Source organism: Cygnus atratus, chromosome 2 (assembly GCF_013377495.2).
Source record: "Cygnus atratus isolate AKBS03 ecotype Queensland, Australia chromosome 2, CAtr_DNAZoo_HiC_assembly, whole genome shotgun sequence".
In the NCBI taxonomy this organism is placed as follows: domain Eukaryota; kingdom Metazoa; phylum Chordata; class Aves; order Anseriformes; family Anatidae; genus Cygnus; species Cygnus atratus.
In genome coordinates, this window is record NC_066363.1 from 91,737,073 (window position 1) to 91,759,876 (window position 22,804).

Here is a 22,804-nt window from a genome sequence, read left to right on the forward strand (position 1 = left end):
ATGAAGTTATACTATGCTTTGTTTTAAATTGAAGAACTGAATTTCATCGCTACCATAAGGCTATTCCCTAGAAAATACACTTTGTTAGAATTCTGTTTTCAGCTTAAGGAGAAGTGGACAAGAAGCAGAAGGCAGTGTCTGGCTGTTTATTTATTTTCGTGGGAGAACCAGCCAAAGCTGCCTGATTTAATGGTGTCTAAACCTTGTAATGCAAGTTCTATAAAGAGAGGTAGATTTCCCAACTGTAGCAGTCAGACCAGTAAATTAGGTTACTGCAGCTGATGAGCCTTGCCTCACCTGTATTTTCAGCCTGTCGTGACTACAACAGCTCCACCGTCTTCTGAGTCCCAGGGGAAAGAGTTTGGCTGAACACCTGGGGTTACAGCGCCAGGCACAACCTGGACCATAGGAGCAGGCTTAAAACTGCTACTCCTCTGGCTTGTAAAAAGAAAGCAGGTGGGTTCAGTGTCTGTGTTTTGGCCTCCTTCCTAAATGATAACTTTGAATTAGAGATCTTGTGATGTATTTAGGTTTTCAATGGAAACTGTACTGGCATGAGAAGAGTGTAAATAATATTATCCTATTAACACTCTGAAAAAGCAGTGTGTGACTGGTAATTTATCAATGTGAAACGAAGTGATCAATCAGCTATTATTACAGAAAGAGGTAAGGTTCACATTATTTATTCTAAGGACAGTACTGCTCAAAGACTTTTTGAATTACAAGGAGCCCTAAAACAGCCATGCCAGTACAAGTTTACTGGGTTGATAGGCTGATGCTTTCTGTACCATCGAGTCCTTCCAGTGCTTTCTAAACTTAGTCTGTAACTGGAATCAATACGCACCTCAGTACAGTCCAAAAAAGAGGTGAAGAGGTGGAGCAGCTTCTACTTTTATTTTCTGTAGAGTGAAGTCTGCAGAGACGCTGACACAGCGGTGGTGGCTCATTCACGCAGAATCAAAAAATCGGTCTATCACCAAGCACGGGGTCCAATGTCCCTGTTACTTCAGATCTTAACTACAGACTGCTATTTTAAGAAGGTGCCAAGGAGGAAAGACAGATTAAGGGAAAAAATACTCATCATGCAATATGTTGCATCCATACTTGTGGTTTATTGTTTGGTCAGTAATTCCACAAAAAAGCTCACTAGTGACCTACACTTGTTCCTGGTTGTGTGTATATGGTTTTCCTTTTTGTACACATCATCTGCACCTTAGAAATGCATTGACAGTATCATTTGTGGACATAAATACAGTGAGAGAATACTACTCTTCCTCCTCCCCCTTCAGGACACCCACACAAACGCAAATTTGACAGACTTGTCAAGTGTTTTCACACCTTTTCAACATGTCACTACAGATTAAAAAGTATCCGAATGAACCCCACACGGTATTTAACTTATGTCTGGGCATTCCTTGTTAAGTTCCTTGCGTACCTGAGAAAAAAAAGTTTCAGAAATCTTAAATTAATGGATTATTAATCCTTAATTGGAGAAAGCAGCAGAGATAAGAAAAGTTTACTTAAAGAAGATGTTCTGCTGAGAATTCTTACGATCATATAAATTTTTAACATTCCTGAAGCCATTGAAATAGCTGAAGGTAGATCTCGTTGGCTGTTAAAACTGCTTCATTAACTACAAAATGATCTCTTCCCCCCTTTAGCTCATAATTTAAATAAACCAGACTAGGATAAGAAATCTTCCTTTATCTTTGACTCACAGTTCTGATTGCCAAGCATTTGTGCTCATCAGGCAGGAAGGGAGATTAGGTGTGAACTTAATCAGTACTCCCTGCATGACAGAAGCATGTGTTAATTTACATTTTCTTGCACATGGAGATCTGAAATAAAACCCATATTTGCTATATTTTAAACGCAGTTATAGTATAAAGTTGATTTGTCGAATAACCTGAATTCCTGGAAACTTCATATAGTTAATCTTAAGAAGCAGAACATCCACTCAGGTGTGTACACTATCACACCCAGGATTTGGTGGCATTGTTAACAGCATGCATGTATTAGAGAAACGTTTAGAGAACACGAAACTAATATATCTTATATTGAAATTCCTATACGTATTTCATATAAACGTAAACTGCGGATGTGCTCATACCATGGACACTAGCTTCAGATACTTTATTCTGTGATAGAAAGATTTACAGTAAATATTTAGGATGTCTGCTACAAATTGGCACACCAACCATTTAGAAGACCATTCTCTTTTAATAAGAGCTGCATAGCACACAGTTTGATTCACATTTTGTACAGCAGCTGAACACATACAAATGTCTTCTTTGGTGGAGTTCAAGTTTTACATCAGTTCCATTAATAATGTTTCCCTGTGCTCTGTTGTGAACTTACATAAGCAACACAGTTAAAGAACACAAACAAGAAAATCATGAAGGTGCTAAACCTTCTTGGTAATACAATCATGTTATTAAGATAAAATTGGCATCATTATATTCTATTACTTAACACGTTTTGCAGGCCAAGTCCTTTATAAAGGTCTGGCTGAAAGTTAGCCACATCACATTTAATCCTCACTAAAATTTAAAACTGCACCTTGCATCTGTGTGTGCAAAGCTCATTGTAAAGCTCAGTAACAGAGAGCGGGAAGAGTTACTGCTGCAAGGAGTTGTTACATCTAGAATTTATACTTCCAGGCCGTCAAAGCTTGCAGGCAGGAATATTTCCTTAGTTATCTGTCTACTGGTAAATCAGCCATGATTCCTTGCTTATGTGCCTCCTTATATACATTCACATACACCAAAACCCTAATTCTTCAGAAAGTGTCAGCCAAAGGGCATGTTCCTGCTTCTTTTTGTTGATCTAATTTAATCATCACATTCATTAAATGCCAGGAGTGTAATTCTTATGAACAATGAGGGGGGCAATTTTCCTGCTCATCCTCAATTCAGTACCAATCTGTCTAGGAAAATCAACTAGAAATGTCTAGATAGAGAATCAATGAGAATTCAAGTATTTTAAAACCGCTTTAAATGATTAAAAGGAATTAAATTTGGCATATGGAATGTAATCAGAGGTTTCCTGTTGAGTCCAACAGGAGATGAATTGGGCCATGAGGCCCCTACACAGCAGTTTTGTCACTCTCATCCCATTGTGCTCATGCTATTCTCATTTATTGCATCACGCTTCTGAAAGCCTGCAAATGCTCTTCCTAAGATTTTAGCACAACAGAGTACAACCTCTCCAGGGCTAAACGTGTTGTGCCAGCAAAGGGCTGTAATAAAGCAGGCAGAAAAACTCAGAAATTTGAAATCTTGAAAGCTATGGTAATACAGGAATGAGAAAATGTTTTGACCTTGCAAACACTGCAGCAGCTTTAGTATGAAAATATTAGTAAATATAGAAAATTTTGATGCTAACTGTAAAAATTTGACTATATATTAAACTTACCCAAAATACAACTTAGATTTAAATTAAAGGACAATTAGGAAGTTTCAACCAGATAATCCATTTTGACTGAAAGATGTCTGCTTTTTACATTAGGAAATCACCAAAAGTGATGCTTTCCCATGAAATATTTGCATTTCAGTGAAACAGCAGTCAAACTTTCAACCAATGGCTTTAATAACACTTCTCGGAAGGAGCAAGATGTCAAACTTGAGAGAGGTTCTCGTACCTTCAGATAATAATTTTAAAAGGAACTAAAACATGCCACTATTTGTGGTGTACTTAATACCTTCAGAAAGACAGCCATGTGTTTTCAGCATGTAATCTAGAAAGTAAAACAGCATCCAAAAATCTGATGTCTAGCTAAGGAGATTAAGGGTAGGAATCACTGTCAAACAACATTCCTACTCTGTTATCCAATTTGGTTCTGCAGAATGAGATTTTCCACACATGGAGAACAAACTAAGATGAAAATATAATAAAATAACTGAGCAAATGGCTGATCTCAGATGACAAACAGTATTTTCAAAAGGCAGATTTTTTTATGTGACATCTACAAACCTCCAGGAACATCCAGGTCATTCAGAAAACCCTTTATACCCAATGGAAAGCAAGGTGCTTTTCAGGATGTCCACCTAATCCAACAATACTGAAACAAATTCAGAAATAACAGTGAATGGATAAATATGAGGGGATTGTTTTGAACCCAAATTTGCAATATCCAAGACAGACAGACAGAACCACAAATAAATTATTTTTTTCTTTTGTTTTGTTGACAAATATATAATACATATGCTGTATATACAATGTACAGCATCCTTACCATCTTACACAAACCAAGTTCTAATTCGGACCGCTGCTGGACCCAAAATGCTGATGTCTCACTGAGTTACTGGTGCTTTCTAAATTATGCTGGCATTCAAATCAGTATGAAATCTATTTCTGCAGGAGAAAGAGCAGTCTCATGTGTAAACATCAGATGTGTAAAACCTTATTTTGAAAGATTTCTGTCACCCAGGAATATGATTTGAACTTAACCAGAACCGAGCAGTCAAGATGACACTATAAAAAGGTTACCAAACCATTATCAGTAAAAGATGATTAGACATAACTTAGTGTCCACGTATTGGTATTCCACAGTGAAGGATTATATTTTTATATGCATATACACGCCTTGTTGAATTTAAGAAAAGCTCATCTAAGGTTTATTTTATCTTTTAACTTCTGTTTCTCAAGACAAACACAGAAAATCTAATGCTAGCAGTGACTCTGGATCTTTATTTTGAAACACTATCTCAGCTAACACATTACAACAAAATATAGGAAAAATTTAGCTATACAACAAACAAGACATAAACATAATCTGACATGAACAATATCCTGCTTTAATACTGATGAGGACTTAAAAGCAGCTGCACTCATTTGTATAATGACAGCAGAAGAGCTAAAAAAAAAAAAAAAAAAAAAAGCTTCCACAGTATGGGTTAACTGGGTTGCTGTTACCAGTAATTTATTGTTTTGTTCAAAAAGACATACCATGCTAAATCTGTCACTGACAAAAACGGAGTGCCATTTTTCCTCATGTAAACTAGCCTTATATTAAATACATTGAGACCTATCAAGACACTTCTAATTTAGGCCAAAGTGAGTGATAACGACAGTTAGATTCGTACTAACCACTTCCTAGCAGTGGATGTTATGAAGAAAATCTGTGCAATTTATATTGCTGAACTTACAAACTGTTGGCATCAGCAGCAATCCAAAAAGAAAAAAAAAAGCCATTTCAGACTGCTACCTGGAGACATAACTGCAAAATGTCTGCCATAAAGGATGAAGTAGGAGATACAATCCACTCAGTGTAAGTACTTTCCCAGCTGTAACTTTAAAACTTTTTATCATAAAATTCACCAAAAATAAAGCTATTACAATCATCTGACACAGCTATTAAGCCATAGCAGATGCTATTTGATAATATAAATGCCTAGATGTGGAAAAAGTAGATTATAATAATGCTAGAGAATCCCTCTGAATTTTTTAATTGAACACGAACAGACTGAAATGTGACAGCCAAGTGTTTAATCAAATTTGAGTATTTCCTGTGTCAGTAAATGTTTAGACGTGAAAGTCAAGAAAAACTCTAAAACCTTTTTTTCCTCAAGAGCATCAATATTTTCCTTTTTCTTATGAATTAGGTCTATTTGAGAATCCTGTAGATGTTTCTTTCACAGGTTCCCAAGAGCACAACTGCCAGATGCACTCTTGCATACATTTGACTAGTAAGAAGATGAAAAAAAAAAATCCACATGCTTGCTTATGCAATCTTCAAATACTAACCTGAATGAGCTCATCTAAACATTTCAGCTGCTCTGGCTTTATATAGCTCTTTTCCCACACTAGGAAGTCAGTGACTACTAAACTTTATAAAAAGGTAGCTCTCTGTAGCTTAATTATAAATAAAATATAAAATAATATGGATACCACATAAGAAGTCACATAATCTGAGTCATTAAATTTAAGACTGTTTTCTGAGTCTTCTGCTATTAACAGGCAATCCTTTATGGGCATTTCAGCTCGCTCTCTTGTATTCCAACTCTATTTAGACTGCAAAGATATATATCCTCTTAAATGACAAGACTTGTCTCTGATGCTACTGACAAAACTAAGTTTGATTTTCAAGAACAACTTTCAAAAAAGAGTTTAGAAGCACAATTCAGAATGGAAGGAAGACACTGAACTGAAAAAGAAAAAAGGCAGTGAAGGTGAGAATCTCTTGAAACTTTATATATATGGTTTTCACATGTATATTTGAACATATGTCTCAGTCTTAAAACTTCATATATATGGTTTTCACTTGTATATATGAACATATGTTTCAGTCTCCTTCAGTGGAAAATTTATGATTGGTTCATGGATCTTGAGGAGTCCATACACAACATACTGAAAACCACTGATTTTTAACACCTACTTCCAGAAAAGAGCAAATGAAAGGAAGCAAGAATGGTTAACATCAACTCGTGACACTACAGTGCATTTGTAGGTTACAGTGGAAGAGAAGCTTCTTCATTTTTGATCAGGCATTTCCTAATATAAGCTTAGCATCAGTTTCTATTAGAGGAAAATGCTTATTCACTGTATAACGATTGTTTGCATTGAGGACAAAACCTTAGAAGAAACAACCTAGCCCTATCCCATTTTGGAAGAATTCAATTTGGATTGCATTCGGCCAACATTTTTAATTATCAGCCACTTCACCTCCCTTTGCCTCCTTCCCACCAAAAGAAAACAACCAAAACCCACACAGGTTGTAGAGAGATAAGATGAGCTATAAAGGGAGTATTTTGAGTTTTGTTTCCAGAAAGATAAACACACAAATACAAGCCCTGCAATTAGCATAAACCTATTTGACAAACCACAAGCTGAAGTCTGTGTCACTATTCAGAGGAGTTTCTGGTCTAGAGATGGACTTAAACACAACTTGTTGAAGCTGAGATGGTTTGAAGTGCAGGAGTTTATGCTGAGGGAAAATCAGCACCGCTTCATGCCGGGCTCCTTTCCATCGTTCCAGGTGTGCAGCCACAAGACCCTCAAGGGCCTTGGGTCTCTGGGGAGGTGCCCAGAGCCTGACATGGTCCCAGCCTCCTTGCCATGCCTGGCAAGCAAGGGATCCATAAGGGATCCAGCTTTATCAGCACATGAGGAACTAGGCTTCATCTTCATAGCCGTGAGCAGGAAAGCTTGCCAGCCCCAGCTCCATGCTGGACTCCTGGCTGTCTCTGTGGTGGGAAGCACAGGGGGCCCGAGCAGCGTGGCAGCCGTACACACTAATATACTTCAGGTCAGACTTATTTACTTCGCAAAACAGAAGGGCCGTATTTCCAGAACTCCCCTGCTCAGTGCTATGGATTCATGAGGAAAAGCCCTTTACTAGGCGGCTCCATAGCCCTGCCCAAGGGAGAACCCTGCCATGGGCCCTGGGCCTCCAGGAGCAGATGCCCCTCCCCAGCTGCCACCCTCCCTCACCACACCAAGGCTTGGGGTGGCCACCTGTGCAGACACATAGTTTCAAACATTCCTCCTTTTTTTGGGTCTCCATTCTACTTTTTTTTTTTACTTTTATAACAGCTCCTGCCTTTCTCCCTGCTCATAGCACCTTTTTTTTTTTTTTTTTTTTTAATGAAACGGAAAAACTAAACCTCTTGTCATGGCCATTCCCTACACTCACGACTTCCTTACCACTTTTACTCTGCTTTCACCATTTAGTCTGAAAGATTTCTGAAGTGGGGCACACTCCTTTGGGTTTGAGAACATATCCAGCATGGTGGCATCTGAGACTTGGTACTGGAAACTTCAGATATTTTGAGCATGGAAATAAACAGTAGGAATTTGCAAACTAACATAAACCTAAACATACTCTAGCAAGTTATGGCTCAGTTTATATTAACTACACTGGGATGTAAGAAGGGACAGACAAAAAATTTTAGTCAATAGCTGAAAAGTGGAGCGTTGAGGAGAGGGCTGGAGGCTGGCAAATGCTGTCAGCAAAGAATTACAGGTATTTTAAAATGCCACTCTTTCCTGAAACCTTCAGGTATTCTACTTTGAAATTGTTAATCAGGAAAAAAAAGGGGGGGAGAGGAGAGGAAGGAGGATGTGAGTAGGATTCATCCTTTCTGGAGAGGAGTAGCTGCATGTCCCACATGGGGCCAGGCGTGCAGCCAGGGGGTGCTCCCACCCGCGCTCAGTGCTTTCAGGCCATCTCAGGCTGCGCTCTGCAAACTGAGATTCAAATGACTCTAAAGGAACGAAAAAAATTTCAGTAACCAACTCGGAACAATATCAGCATCATTGTAAAAACACTTAAAACGTACACACAGATGCCAGAGGATTTGGAGCATGTAAAAAGTAGGTTAAAATAACATTAAATATCTAAATTGACCCCCTGACACTAGTTACAGCTCTTCAGTAAATCTGCCTTAACTTGTGCTTTTGTCTCTAAGACTTCAGGAGTCAAACAAAGAGCATTATACTAATTACACGCTATACCGTGGAGTATTTACAGCAATTCCTGCTCCTGAGAACTGCCTGAGGTAGCAAAAGCTTTAATTCTGCCATTTTGAAGTAAATCAATGCCTTAACATTATTTGAACGGGACTTGCATGTTGTAAATATCATCTGGGTCAAAAAGCCAGTCTCACCCTTTCACATGCTAATATCAAGTACACAGTACAAATGGTAACAGAAAAAAAAAGTGATTCTTATGCTGAACAAGTTAACACTGTTTTTCCTCATAAATCAAACAGGTTAATCAATCACACACGTAAAATCTGCAAAGCACAAGAAAAACACTACACAATAAATTTATCACCAGAAAATGCTATACAATCCCAATATCTGGTTCTACAAATTTATAAAGCTTCTCAAAGACTTAGGGCAAAGGTTCGATTCTAAATTTGAGTCTAAGAAATCCCTGGGGTGAAACTGTATCACGACAACTTGCTCACTGCAGTGATTGCAAATAGGCATCCTAGCTCAGGCAGGATTTGTGCTGTATTTGATCAAAGTACAGTCTAAATTTCTTTGCATTTATGTTTTTTATCATTATTTTTTTGCTGAACATTGCTAAAAAGCATGCAAGATCTACCATACCCCCACCCAAAAGCAACATCTCCCACTCATACATCCCCTACTGCAGATTGCAGCCTAGCACAAAGACACTACAGTGTGACTAAACTTAATATCTTCCTGAGAGGCAATGTAAATTGCCTGGCATGAATATCTCTGGCACTGTGGCTACAATACATTGAGGACCTGAGCTGGTTTGAATAAAAGTGGCTTGGACATCTGTAACTGCACACTGCAATAATCACAAACATTTAGACATTAGACACAGAATATCCTGAGTTGGAAGGGACCCACATGGATCATCGAGTCCAACGCCGATGCCTGTCTTTTCTGCTTGTTCCTAGTACTTACAGCTCTGAGCCCTATACACGATCCACTTCAGAATGGGATTTCCCAGCTGTACACCAGGAAACACTGAGAATGAAAACACAACTCAAGTCTTATTTCTCCCCAGGACTTAGTGAAGAGCTTACTCACGAAAGCGCCACCTTCTGTGGCTCTGGACTCTGTAAAATACGGTCACTTCAAAAGCAGAGTGGCAGGTGATTCATTTTCTTCCAAAATCTCCACTGGAAGAGCCTGGTGGTTACAACTGACTGTACTCCAGGAGGTGTCTGTCTGAGCCTCTGCAGGAAGCAAAGAGGCATTGAACTGGGGTTTTTGGAAGACCTTAACCACCAATCTTCTCCATCTGTGTAGCTAAAAAGAAACGTCACCAGGTGCTCAGCCAAAAGTTCAAGAATAAAGGCTGTCTTGAAAACTGACGGGTTTTTAAGGCAAGAAGTTGAAAATATAAATAAAGACATCTGAAGGGTGTACAATTGAAAGGAGGTGGGGCTGACTGATGGTGGGCCAGAAAGTCACTGACAGTTGTATTTTCTCTCCAAAGTGTTACCTACATTGCTGCTTCTCTCTTTGGGTGGCTGGTTCCTAATCCAAGTTCACAAACGTGTTTACATGTTTGGTTGAACTCTACAAGCATTTATCAAAGGCACTACTTGCAGTTTATGCTGGATTCATCAATCTAAGGTGCATACCATGGCGAATCAAGAACAAAAGTGATCCCCAAAGGATTACTTTTGTCTCACCAATTTATAATTTTCAATTTATTCTGGTTGTGTTGAGATTTTGGGCAATGAAGCAAGCTTCATTACTGAAAAAAAAAATCACCTAGAGTATTAGACCGCAAAATGACATATGAATGCCTCCTCTATGGTGGGATTTAGAAACAGAAACTTGCAATAAAACTAAACTTCAACCAGAAAGACCAACTTTTCACCAAGGGACTCTAGAGCTGTTCCACAACCACCATCCAGCTGCAGGGCATTGTCTCTAATTCTTCACAAACAAAAACCAACCGCATCAAGAAAAAAAGAAACCTTTGCTGCTGCTCTGGTTAAGTACACTGCAGCATAGACTACAAAAGTGTGGGTGGTGCTCTGGGGCTGTCAAATCATCCAAACAACAGAGACAAGAACCACTTGAACTGGTCAGGGACAAAGTCACGCCATCTGGATTTTCAAAGATGTTGAAAATGCGTTTGGGAATGAAAAACACACAACAGCTAACATGCTGGTTGACTACGGTGCAGATATCCAATTTACAGACAAAACAACAGTGCCTTTTCACTTAGTCATAAATTCCAGAATGATCTGATTTCTGAATAGCACTCCCAGATACAAAAGAAAAATAGGGCAGATGATGAATATTTTATCGCTGAATTCTTGCTATATATAATCATATTATTTTATTATCTCATGCTGCGCAGAAAAAAACATGGGAAATGAGGCTAGATTTGTGTATGATAATAATAATTTGTCAAGCTGTTTGATACAAGGATGAAAATACAATAAACATGATTTTAAAAGTTGAGATAGGAAGACTGGTTACTGCCATGAAATGGGAAAATATGGAAGTGATTTAAGGGCATTAAAGGAATCTAAGAAAGTCTGTGATAGAATAATTTATTTAGCAAAACCAACAAAATAAAGTACCAATAACACCAGCAAAAGCATTAAGACAAAAGATAACAATTTTGACAGTCCTGGGAAGGAAAAATGGCCATAAATAAGGTAACAGTAGCTTTGGCCATGGTGGCCTGGTATTTCATCTGAAGTGTAGAAGTTCTGTTCTTAATTGCTTTATCTCTGTGTATTTTATTATTAAGAACATACTTTAAAAACATAACAAAGCAAAAACTCATAACCTCTGAATGGAAAAAAAAAAAGTGAAATGAAATAGCCTGGAGAACACTGATTGAGATTTTCAATGCTGTTGTTTTTAATGTTTTCAGGGAAGGGTTTTCCTCATTCCTCAACTATCTTTGAAAACTTCAGGCCTTTGTAGGCAGGACTTTAAGTCTCCATAGTTCACAAGGGACTATAGACAGAATTAATAATGCTCTAAACATGAACCTTTAAAAATTAGTTTTTCAAATAAAAAGCAAAGGAGTAGATGAGGACAAAAGTAAATATTTATCAATGTATGAGTCAAACTGAGTGACACTTCGGAGTCTAACAGGAACAAGCATCACACATCTGGGTCCAGGTGTCAGATTTGATTATTTCAGTTAGGTTCTCTCATACCAAGATTAGACACTCTGCACCCAGCCTGAGAAATCAAATTGGATGAATTACCTTGTTTATAACCCCGCAGTAGAAAAAGGTTAAAGCAGGCCTTTCTTCCGATCCAGTAACAAAAGAGCCCTTGAAAACAGTGGGCCTTGAAAACAGTGGGCGCCACAAATACCAGAAAGACTTGTAATTAGTCAAACTCTTAAAACTCTTGAAAAAGATAACAGAGACGGAGCTCCCTGAAGGTTCCCACATACCTTTCCCCCTTTAATTAAAAAAAAAAAAAAGTATAAAAGAAGAATTGAGATCTAACACACATTTCAGGTATTTTTATCTGCTATGCAATGTCAGGAGTCATGTGTCAGTTACCTCTAGAAAAGCTACTCAGAAATTAAAGCCTGCCCAGGTCAAATTAAAGCAGGTTTTCTCCTTGGCTTGCAGGTTTTGCAAGGGTACCACTGGATCCCATGATTTCTGTGCCCTTTCATCCTGACTTCCAATGAGTAATCCTGCTGCACTTCAAAGCCTTGTTGGCTTGAAAAAAAACACCAAAGCAGAGCTCAGAACAATAATGCTTCCTTGTCGTTTTTATTTCTTCCTTGTTTTTATTTCTAAATTAATGGATTAACTGACTGTTCACCATACCAATGTCCATTTCAGAAATATGGCTTCATACTGCAAGAGAGCCAGGCTAATGGTGGCGCAGGCTATTGGTGGCGCAGAGTCTGGCTGGAGACCTGTGACTAGCGGCATTCCCCAGGGGTCGGTGCTGGGTCCGGTTTTGTTCAACATCTTCATCGATGACCTTGATGAGGGAATAGTGTCTACCCTCAGCAAGTACACCGATGACACAAAGCTGGGAGGAGTGGCTGACACGCCAGAAGGTTCTGCCGCCATTCAGCGAGACGTGGACCAGCTGGAGAGATGGGCAGGAATAAACTAAATGAGGTTTAATAAGAGCAAGTGTAGAGTCCTGCACCTGGGAAGGAACAACCGGATGCATCAGTACAGGCTGGGGGACAACCTGCTGGAGAGGAACTCTGAGGAGAAGGACCTGGGGGTCCTGGTGGACGACAGGTTGACCATGAGCCAGCAGCGTGCCCTCGTGGCCAAGAGGGCCAATGGGATCCTGGCATGGGCAATGGCTACAAGGGGCCAATGGCCACAAGATAGAGCACAGGAAGTTCAGCACCAGCATGCGAAAGACCTTCTTTCCAGTGAGGGTGACGGAGCACTGGAACAGGCTGCCTAGGGAGGTTGTGGAGTCTTCCTCTCTGGAGATATTCAAGGCACGTCTGGATGCCTACCTGGACAGCCTGCTCTAAGGAACACGCTTTGGCAAGGGGGTTGGACCCAATGATCTTTCGAGGTCCCTTCCAACCCCTTCCATTCTGTGATTCTGTGATTCCCCTTGAGGGTGCTGAATAGGGTGGTAAACAGGGCTTGGCCGGCATGGGCCAGGCCCCAGCAGTGATTCATGTCTCTCTGGAATTGCAAAGGTGACGGCATTTTTTTTTTTTTAATATTTTTATTTTTTTCCAGGATTTTGCACTTATCCAGGGGCGAAGTTCCAAAATATTGGAGGTGCCCACTGTCCTAGGTACTTGCCCATATCCTCCGTCACACCCTGCTACTCATAACTATCCTGCCTTGGGGCAGATATATGGGTAGTTTTCTTAAATAGCTGTTTAACTATAAATGAAACCTGAAACACATTCAGGAAACATAGCAACAGGAAAACGCAGGTTTGAACATCCAAAAGAATATTCAAAATTCTCCAGGGCTATTGTGGCAAGCGTGAAAGAGGAACATGAAGGAGAAAGGAAAGGTGAAGGAGAGGGGGACAGTATCCCCCCCTTATTACCCCTATAGATTGGCTCCCTGAGGACAAAAGGTAGACAGTGTAGTTATTAATGGAAAGATGGTTCCTGAAGTACGGAGGTGACAGCAATGCGGAATACAAACACCGCATTAGTCTCACCACTGGTCATTCTATCATATCGTAGGCCAGTGTTGCACAGTACAGTAAAATGATAACTGTTAACCAGCCCACAGAAGCGATCAACAGCATGACAGGGAACATGGACAGCAACTAAGGATTCTGTAACACCACTCTGAAAACACACACAACAGCGCCTGAAGAAAATAAATCAACATTTTGACCAGCAATATTAAACTAATGTAATGCTTTTAACAAACTTGGCCAGAACTCTCATTAAAACAACTCTTTGTGCCCAGTCTTGGGAAACAAAAAGCAGTGTTGGGGTAGAACTGGGCAGGCAGCTAAGCACTGAGTAGCTGTTCACTCAATCCATTGCCCCCCAGCTCCAACAGTGGGATGCGAGAGAGTAAAAAAAGTAAAATTTTGAGGGTCGAGATACAGACAGTTTGATAGGACAGAAAAGGAAGGGAGAATAATATTAACAATGAAAAAAGAAAAAAAAGAAAATACAAAGCAAGTGATGCCCAATGCAATGGTTCACCTCCTGCTGACCGACGCCCAGCCAGACCCCAAGCAGCGGCCCCACCTCCCTGGCCAACTCCCCCCAGATTTATTGCTCAGCACGATGCCGTATGGTCCGGAATATCCCTTTGGCCAGTCTGGGTCACCAGTCCGGGCTCTGTCCCCTCCCAGCTCCTGCGGCACCCCCAGCCTCCTCGCTGGCAGGGCAGCGTGAGAAGCCAAAAAGCCCTTGGCTCTGGGTATGCGCTGCCCTGCCACAACTACACCATCGGGGTGGGATCAGCAATATTGTCACCCCAAATCCAAAACACAGCACGCAGTCTGTCCGCACGCAGTCCCCAAATTGCCAAATAGGAGAGGAGAGCATTTTTACCAGGTGGTCGTGGTGGTTTCAACGTTTTATTGCTTCCTGACCACTCCTGGGAAGAGCTCCTCATGAAGCATCTCAAAGGGACCTCAACGCTGAACCTCAGCACTCCCTTCGTGGCAGACCTGAAGCCTTTTGCTTCTCCAGAGGAACTGCTGCCCCTCTCACTTCTTTGCTCAGTCTGCTGCTATGCTTTGGGCACTGCCTACAGGAGGCTCTGGCTGCATCTTCAAGCACCCACTGTTTGGGCTTCTCAGCCCCAGACTGAGACACCTCCCAGCATCCCCCCTCCCCAAGCCCATGGTGGTCTTCTGAGGGACTCCTCCTGTGACACCAGTAGAGCAGCCAGGTCCCCTCCTCCCCTCTCCCTTAGGGCTCCATGAAGAAGAGATGCCACTTCTTCAAGTGGCACGGGGGATGGGAAAGAAGAGCTCACACAAGCCTCAACAATTATCAAAAGAACTATTTATTTACACAATGTCTTACAGGCAAGCCTGCAAGACATCCAGTCTGGTGGTTCTGCCCAAGTTAGTGGTGGGCGCGGAGGCTACGCCGCGCGGAGGGAGCTGTCCGGGCACTCCTGCGATGCTCTTGCCGGGCTCTGACGGTGGACACCAAAGACATGCCAGGGTAGCTCCATGCTTATTCTCTCAGCGGTGGACCCACTTCCATGGGTTCTTCCGCATCTCGTGGTGGATCCACCTCCATGGGTTCTTGCTCATCTCGTGGTGGATCCACCTCCATGGGCTCCTCCCTGGTGGCTGGCAGATGGACATGCCTGTGTCCCTGGTTGTTGGCAGGACGACTGGCGGGCTGTGGTCCCACACCATTCTTTGTCCAAACGACATGCTGGGGCCTCGCGTTGGTCGCTGCTGGCTTCAGAGCCGCGCTCTGCGTTCCGCTGGTCACATGGACGCTGGCCATCGCCGTCTTGCCAGAATAGCCATTCGTCGTCCCGGTCTGCTTTGGTTGATGCTGGGGCCTCGCACTGCTCCCTGATGGCTTCACAGCCGCGCTCTGCGTCCCGCTGGTCACATGAACGCTGGCCATCGCTTTTGTGAGTAAGCTGATCTTCCTCCTCCTATTCCGTTTCTTCTTCTTACGACGCAGCCTCCTCCTTGGGCCTGAGAACAACACCAGTCTCCTCATTGCCTCACTCAATGATGGGCAGCCACCCGTCTTCCTGCTCTGGCTCCTCTTGCTTCCGAGCATCCTTGGCGCTTGAAAGCCTCGAAGCCTCGCAAGTGGTGGGCCGGCTGCGAGGCTCCTGTATTTATAGGCCCCAGAAGGAAAGGCGCGGTGGTGGTGGCTGCTGTGACATAAGCAGGCCGCTGTGATGGCCATTGTGACGGTGGCCCACACCTGTAGCCAAACATGGCCGTGTTGCCATGGGAAGGAGCTTGAGGCATCCCCCCTCCAGGCCCGAAGGACCTTGGGGGCCTCCAACAGTCGCCCTCTGTTGCGCTGGCCCAGAGGAGGGGAAAGTTGCAAGAGAGGTTGAAAGGCAAAGAATTGTGCCCTGCTGAGAGACACGTTGGTACTACGCTAATCAGGAACTCCAAAGGCAGGCACTGGTTCGGAAGGTGTCGTGGTGGAAGCGGGCAGGCAGCTAAACCCCACAGAGCTGTTCACTCACTGCACTGCCCTCCACCCCCCGCAGTGGGATAGGGGAGAGAATTGGGAAAAAAAAAGAAGATAAAAACTCAACGGTTGAGATAAAGACAGTTTAATAGGACAGAAAGGGAAGGGAGAATAATAAAATTCATAATTAAAAAAAAAAAGTACAAAGCAAGTGATGCCCAATGCAATGGTTCACCTCCTGCTGACCGATGCCCAGCCAGACCCCAAGCAGCGGCCCCACCTCCCTGGCCAACTCCCCCCAGATTTATTGCTCAGCACGATGCCGTATGGTCCGGAATATCCCTTTGGCCAGTCTGGGTCACCTGTCCGGGCTCTGTCCCCTCCCAGCTCCTGCTGCACCCCCAGCCCCCTCGCTGGCAGGGCAGCACAAGAAGCTGAAAAGCCCTTGGCTCTGGGTATGCGCTGCTCTGCCACAACTACACCATCAGTGTGGGATCAGCAATATTGTCACCCCAAATCCAAAACACAGCTCCACACTAGCCACCGTGAAGAAAATTACCTCTATCCCATCCGAAACCAGGACAAGATGCCACTTCTTTATGAGGGCTGGAGGATGGCACAGCAGGGCTCGAACAACCAGAGGGGGAGACGAGCCCGCACGCAGTCCCCAAATTGCCAAATAGGAGAGGAGAGCATTTTTACCAGGTGGTCGTGGTGGTTTCAGCGTTTTATTGCTTCCTGACCACTCCTGGGAAGAGCTCCTCATGAAGCATCTCAAAGGGACCTCAACGCTGAACCTCAGCACTCCCTTCGTGGCAGACCTGAAGCCTTTTGCTTCTCCAGAGGAACTGCTGCCCCTCTCACTTCTTTGCTCAGTCTGCTGCTATGCTTTGGGCACTGCCACGGAGGCTCTGGCTGCATCTTCAAGCACCCTCTCTTTAGCCTTCTCACCCCCAGACTGAGACACCTCCCAGCACCTGCTGGTTATTTACATGTTCTTATTTGGATGGCTCGATTCTTGGGCACGTGAGCATCTACATGGCATACTTTTACAAAAAGGTTCTCCACCCCAGCAGCAGTATCTTGCCACAATGCAGCAGCCCAGATGGGTTTGCCTCTGCACTGCCAGTTGTTCTGCTTCCATTGCTGCCACCACCCCACACAGGGCATTTGCTACCATCCGTGAGTCAGTATAGAGGCAGAGAACTGGCCACTTTTCTCTTTCGGCAATATCTAAAGCCAGCTGGATGGCTTTCACTTTGCAAATTGCCTCAATTCACCTCCTCCTTCATCAGTTTCTGCAACTTGTTGTATAGGACTCCATACAGCAGCCTTCCACCTGTGATGCGTTCCCACAATATTGGCTGCCTTTGACTCCAGGTCATATGGAAAGTTCTAGTGTGTCTGGCAAGGCAGCACTCAGCGGTGGCATGACTTCGTTCAGGCCACGGTAGTCCACTGTTAGTCTCCACTTGCCATTAGGCTTTCACACTGGCTGTGTGGGACTATTAAAGGGTGAGTGAGTCTTGCTGATCACTCCTTGCATCTCCAGTCCATCAATCAGCTTACAGGTGGGAATCAGGGAGTCTCGGTGGGTGCGATATTGCCGCCGGTGCACCGTTGTGGTAGCAACTGGAACCTGCTGTTCTTTGACCCGCAGCAACCCCACAACAGAAGGGTCCTCCAAGCGGCTGGGCAAGGTAGACAGCTGCTTAATCTTCTCCGTACTTGAGGCGGCTATGCCAAAAGCCCACTGGTACCCTTCTGGGTCCTTGAAGTACCCTCTCCTGAGGTAGTCTACGCCAAGGATGTACGGAGCCTCCAGGCCAGCCACAATAGGATGCTTTTGCCACTCGTTGCCGGTTAGACTCTCTTCAGCCTCCAATAAAGTTAGCTGTTGGGATCTCCCCGTATATCCCCTGTTGAGATCCACTCCAGAAATACAGATGGCTTCTGCCCCTTAATAACTTGATGGCATTAGCGGTACAGTGTGCACTGGTGTCCACTAGAGCCTTATATTCCTGTGGGTCTGATGTGCCAGCTCATCCAATCCACACTGTCCAATAAACCCGACTGTCCCTTTCCTCCACCTGGCTGGAGACAGGACCACTCTGGTCCTAGTCATAGGATTCATTACTGTGTAGAACCACAGGGTGGCACGTGGTGTGTACCCACTACGTCCCCTTTCTTGAGCAGAGGGATGCTTGCTCCTAAAAGCTGACGTTCATACAGGTGGAAAGTGTAGGACGTACCCTTTTTGAATTGCTGGAACTCCTGGGACAGTGTCTCTATAGCACTTTCTTTGAGTTTGCAGACCTCTTGGGAAAGTTTCTCCACAGCCAAGATGCAGGCCCATGAAAAGGAAGAGAGACTCATTGTATTGCTGAAGTTGGCCAGCCAATTCATCCACCACATGCTCCTCTCTGTCTTTCCATGTCATTGCTGCCGATGAGTTGGCATATGATGACGGTGCACTCCATACAAACTCCCGCAACTTGGGTCGCATGCACTTGACTTCATCTGGATCTTTGGCTATTTGTTTGTTGTCTATGTCATCATAAATCACCTCCAGCACAGCTAATTCCCCCAGGTACTGGATATCCCTCTCCGTGGAGGTTCACTTGCCTGAGTGACATACAACATCTTCCCTGAAGGGATACCTTTCCTTCACGCCTGACCGGAGTCACCTCCAGAGGGTGAAGACTTGTACCCCTGTTCCAATTGCTTTGTCAATGCCCCCTTACCTCGAAAGGGACCCCAACTGCTTGCCTTCCTTGCGCTCTAACTCCAGGCTATTGTCCCCATTATTCCAGCCTTGGAGCAGCCAGGTGATAATGAGCTTGCCTGGATGACAGCTAAACCTTTTTTGCATGTCTCGCAGCTCACCCAGGGATAGGGATGGGTTGGTTATTGCCACTTTTATGATATATTCCTCTTCCTCCTCCTGTTCCCACAATGGCCCTCATTTAGAGTAGCCTGCCTCTTCTTCTTCTTCCTCCTTCCCCTTCCTAATAGGAGTTTTTTCCCCTACTAAATGAGCTAACTTTTGCATCCATCATTCAGTCTTGCATGTAGGGGGGACTGATAGCAACACGGGTTGGTTCTCTGGCCCTGCTGCAGTGCCTGCTGCGGGGCTGGCGTAGCCGTGGGGCCCATCACAGGGGTTGGAGTGGCTTCAGGGTCTGTTGCGGGAGTGGCCACAGTGCCTGTCATTTTGTTGTTGGATCCAGAAACCTTCTCTTCCCCTTGAGGGTGCTGAATAGGGTGGTAAACAGGGCTTGGCAGGCATGGGCCAGGCCCCAGCAGTGATTCATGTCTCTCTGGAATTGCAAAGGTGACGCATTTTTTTTTTTTAATATTTTTATTTTTTTTCCAGGATTTTGCACTTATCCAGGGGCGAAGTTCCAAAATATTGGAGGTGCCCACTGTCCTAGGTACTTGCCCATATCCTCCGTCACACCCTGCTACTCATAACTATCCTGCCTTGGGGCAGATATATGGGTAGTTTTCTTAAATAGCTGTTTAACTATAAATGAAACCTGAAACACATTCAGGAAACATAGCAACAGGAAAACGCAGGTTTGAACATCCAAAGGATATTCAAAATTCTCCAGGGCTATTGTGGCAAGCGTGAAAGAGGAACATGAAGGAGAAAGGAAAGGTGAAGGAGAGGGGGACAGTATTCCCCCCCTTATTACCCCTATCTGGCAGACCTGAAGCCTTTTGCTTCTCCAGAGGAACTGCTGCCCCTCTCACTTCTTTGCTCAGTCTGCTGCTATGCTTTGGGCACTGCCACGGAGGCTCTGGCTGCATCTTCAAGCACCCTCTCTTTAGCCTTCTCACCCCCAGACTGAGACACCTCCCAGCACCTGCTGGTTATTTACATGTTCTTATTTGGATGGCTTAATTTAGAACTTCTTCGCAGTGAGGGTGACGGAGCACTGGAACAGGCTGCCTAGGGAGGTTGTGGAGTCTCCCCCTCTGGAGATATTCAAGACCCGTCTGGACGCCTACCTGGGCAGCCTGCTCTAAGGAACCCGCTTTGGCAGGGGGGTTGGACCCGATGATCTTTCGAGGTTCCAACCCCTTCCATTCTGTGATTCTGTGATTGTGTAATGCAGCCAGCCAGTGCATTTACCAGTCCAGAACTAAAACCCCTAAAGCAGCACTTAAAGCGTACAACTAGGAGAACTGCACACACATGAAGCACCTTTAGGCGTTATTACATATACGCTGAAAGGACACATTTACATCATGGGACATGCAGGACTTGTGCTGCTGAATACACATCCATAAACAAATGCTAGGCATGACTGGCTGTGTTTATCATTTCCCCTTTACACCTCCAGCCACTTCCAAGGACTATCATTCAATACTAAAAGTTGATCTCAAGTCTTCCCTTTGTGCAGATGTATTGGATGTGGGACAGGAAGGAAGCCCCTTCACTGCATTTATGTAAGCTGGTGATGGCATGAGAGAGAGAGGGAGAGAGATCAAGTATCACTGAGAGGTATTTCAGTATATTAAGGGACTGGGTAAGTTTATCTATCGCCTTATATTTCCTTATGTATTTACGTTTGACCTCCATTAGGTGTCCTCTCTCTTCTGTGGGAGAGCTTCACAGCTTCTCCAGAATCTCAGTCCTCAAATAAGAGTGCAACAAATGTATGTCCTTGGTAATTCATCTTACTGTGTGTGATGCTTTGATAAAGCTTCTCCTGAGAGTAAAGCATGCCACCTTGCCAGTGAAATATACTGCCCTTTCTTTCCGCTTTCACCATGGATCATTATAGAGAGTGCCCTTACTTTCCATTTTCACTGGGGGTCACTAAAGAGAGTGATCAACCTTGGCCTGGCTGCTCCAGATGCACGGCTTCAAAACCAAATCAGGGTTCTATTGAGGTACCATACTTACAAATTAAATAACGAGTGGAATAACCATTATGTCACCGGATGAACCCTTACATTTTTACTGGTTGTGACAAACTAGATAGGGGAAGGAAGTTGGTTATTTCAGATAACATCTTTCAAATATGAAAAAGAATACTATGAAGAAAAACATATGTGAAACATCTATCCAACTGCATAAAGCAGCACAGGTATCAGCCAAGTGCATGCACCGACACTAAGACATTTGTCTAAAGCCAACAGTATCAACAAAAAGACACCCCGTTTTTTAAAACAAAGACTTACCTTTCTGCCATGGATTTCTTTGGGAAGTAAAAATCCGCTCCTGCGAGGTACGCAGCTGCAGTTCCACCTCCGAAATAGGTTTTCCTCAAGAGGGGGGCAATCTGGTTGTTTACCAATAATGCTCCTAAACCAGTAGGAAATCCAAAGATTTTATAGAATGAGATAGGGATAAAGTCAGCTTGGTGAACTCCCAAGTCTAATGGAGAACTGCTCACATACGAAGCTGCATCCAGAAGAACAAACCACTTCCCTGGTATTTTGATGGGGTAGAGTTTTCCAGATTTTATGTCCTGTATCCATGAAAGGGGATATTTGGTACCAGAAAAATTGCTCTGAGCTGGATAAGAGAAAAGATGAGGTGTCGTGCAGTTTTGTTCTTCAGCTGGTAACCAGTTTTTCTCAGATAACAATTCCTTTGCTTTTACAGGAACAGATAATACATTCATTGAGGCAGTTATCCCCCTCATACCCACCACTGACGTGTGGCTGTCAGTTAGGTAACAAAATCGACTACTGGGTTGCTTTGTGCCTTCAGGTATCCACGGGAATGCTTCCGCTACCAGTTTAAGTGCAGCTGTGCATCCAGATGTGAAAATGACAGTGTAATCTTCAGAAGTAGTGCAAAAATGTTGCAATATTCTGAAAAAGAAAAGAAAATAAAAGATCCTATTATTTTCAGAAATTTCTAGTTTATTACCACGTGTCCCATCTCTGAAAGTGTTCAAGGCCAGGCTGGATGGGGCCCTGGGCAACCTGATCCAGTGGGTGGCATCCCTGCCCATGGCAGGAGTTGGAACTAGATGATCTTGAAGGTTCCCTCCAACCCAAGCTGTTCTATGATTCTGACATATTCTCTATTTCCTCAGCTTAAATTCTTCTACTCTGACACCTAATTTAAACAGAAGTACATAGGTTTTGCCAGATAAACTTCAACAAGTGAAACCAGAATAATTCTGCCCACAGGAGACTTTTTCCAAAGCTGCAGTGAATGTGGCTGAGTTTTTAAGGACAGTAGCCAATCCTGCTTGGCTGTGAACAGAGTGGCCAGTCCAGTCCCTCAATGGGATTGGAATTAAGCCTGCATATGACTAAAATGTACACCGACCTTGAAATAGACCAGATTTATCTGCACAGGATTAGTTTTTGGGTTTTCATTTGTTTGGTTGTTGTTTAGTTTACAAATTATCTGGAGCAGACAGAGTATCTTTCATTCATTCAAAAAAGAAAGAAAAAAAAGAGATTCTGCTCACATACAGGGTATCCCAATTAAGGATCACAGGATTCAATAGGGAAATCTTAGCATACAGCTTTGCTCCTTGCTTGTAATATTACTAACAGAAACAGAAGACAGCAAGAAGCAACAGATTTATACACATAAGGCTGTAAACTCTGTCGTCTGCAGAGAAAGCCTAAACCAGAAGCAATGTAATGTCTTCCAATGAGTCAAACTAAGGAAACTTAACCGAGCCAGTTTCTTGAGGCACTTCGATACTATACACTTGCTGATGCCTAAACTATCTTTTGTGACCCACCAGCTGCTGGTACCCAGGCTATCTTGCACACCTCTTACAGTCTTACAGTGCACAAGACAGA

The 22,804-nt window shown here is 43.4% G+C and overlaps 1 protein-coding gene across 6 annotated transcripts in view; it reads right to left on the bottom strand.

Annotated features, from left to right (window-relative positions):
- MOCOS (molybdenum cofactor sulfurase) overlaps nt 1-22,804 on the bottom strand; it is a 235,733-nt gene that overhangs the window by 124,170 nt on the left and 88,759 nt on the right. For all 6 annotated transcript variants that reach the window (XM_050708714.1, XM_035550580.2, XM_050708713.1 and 3 more), the window contains one exon: nt 21,212-21,850. In XM_050708714.1, coding sequence (XP_050564671.1) covers nt 21,212-21,850 — 639 coding nt within the window. The remainder of the gene's footprint in view (nt 1-21,211; nt 21,851-22,804) is intronic.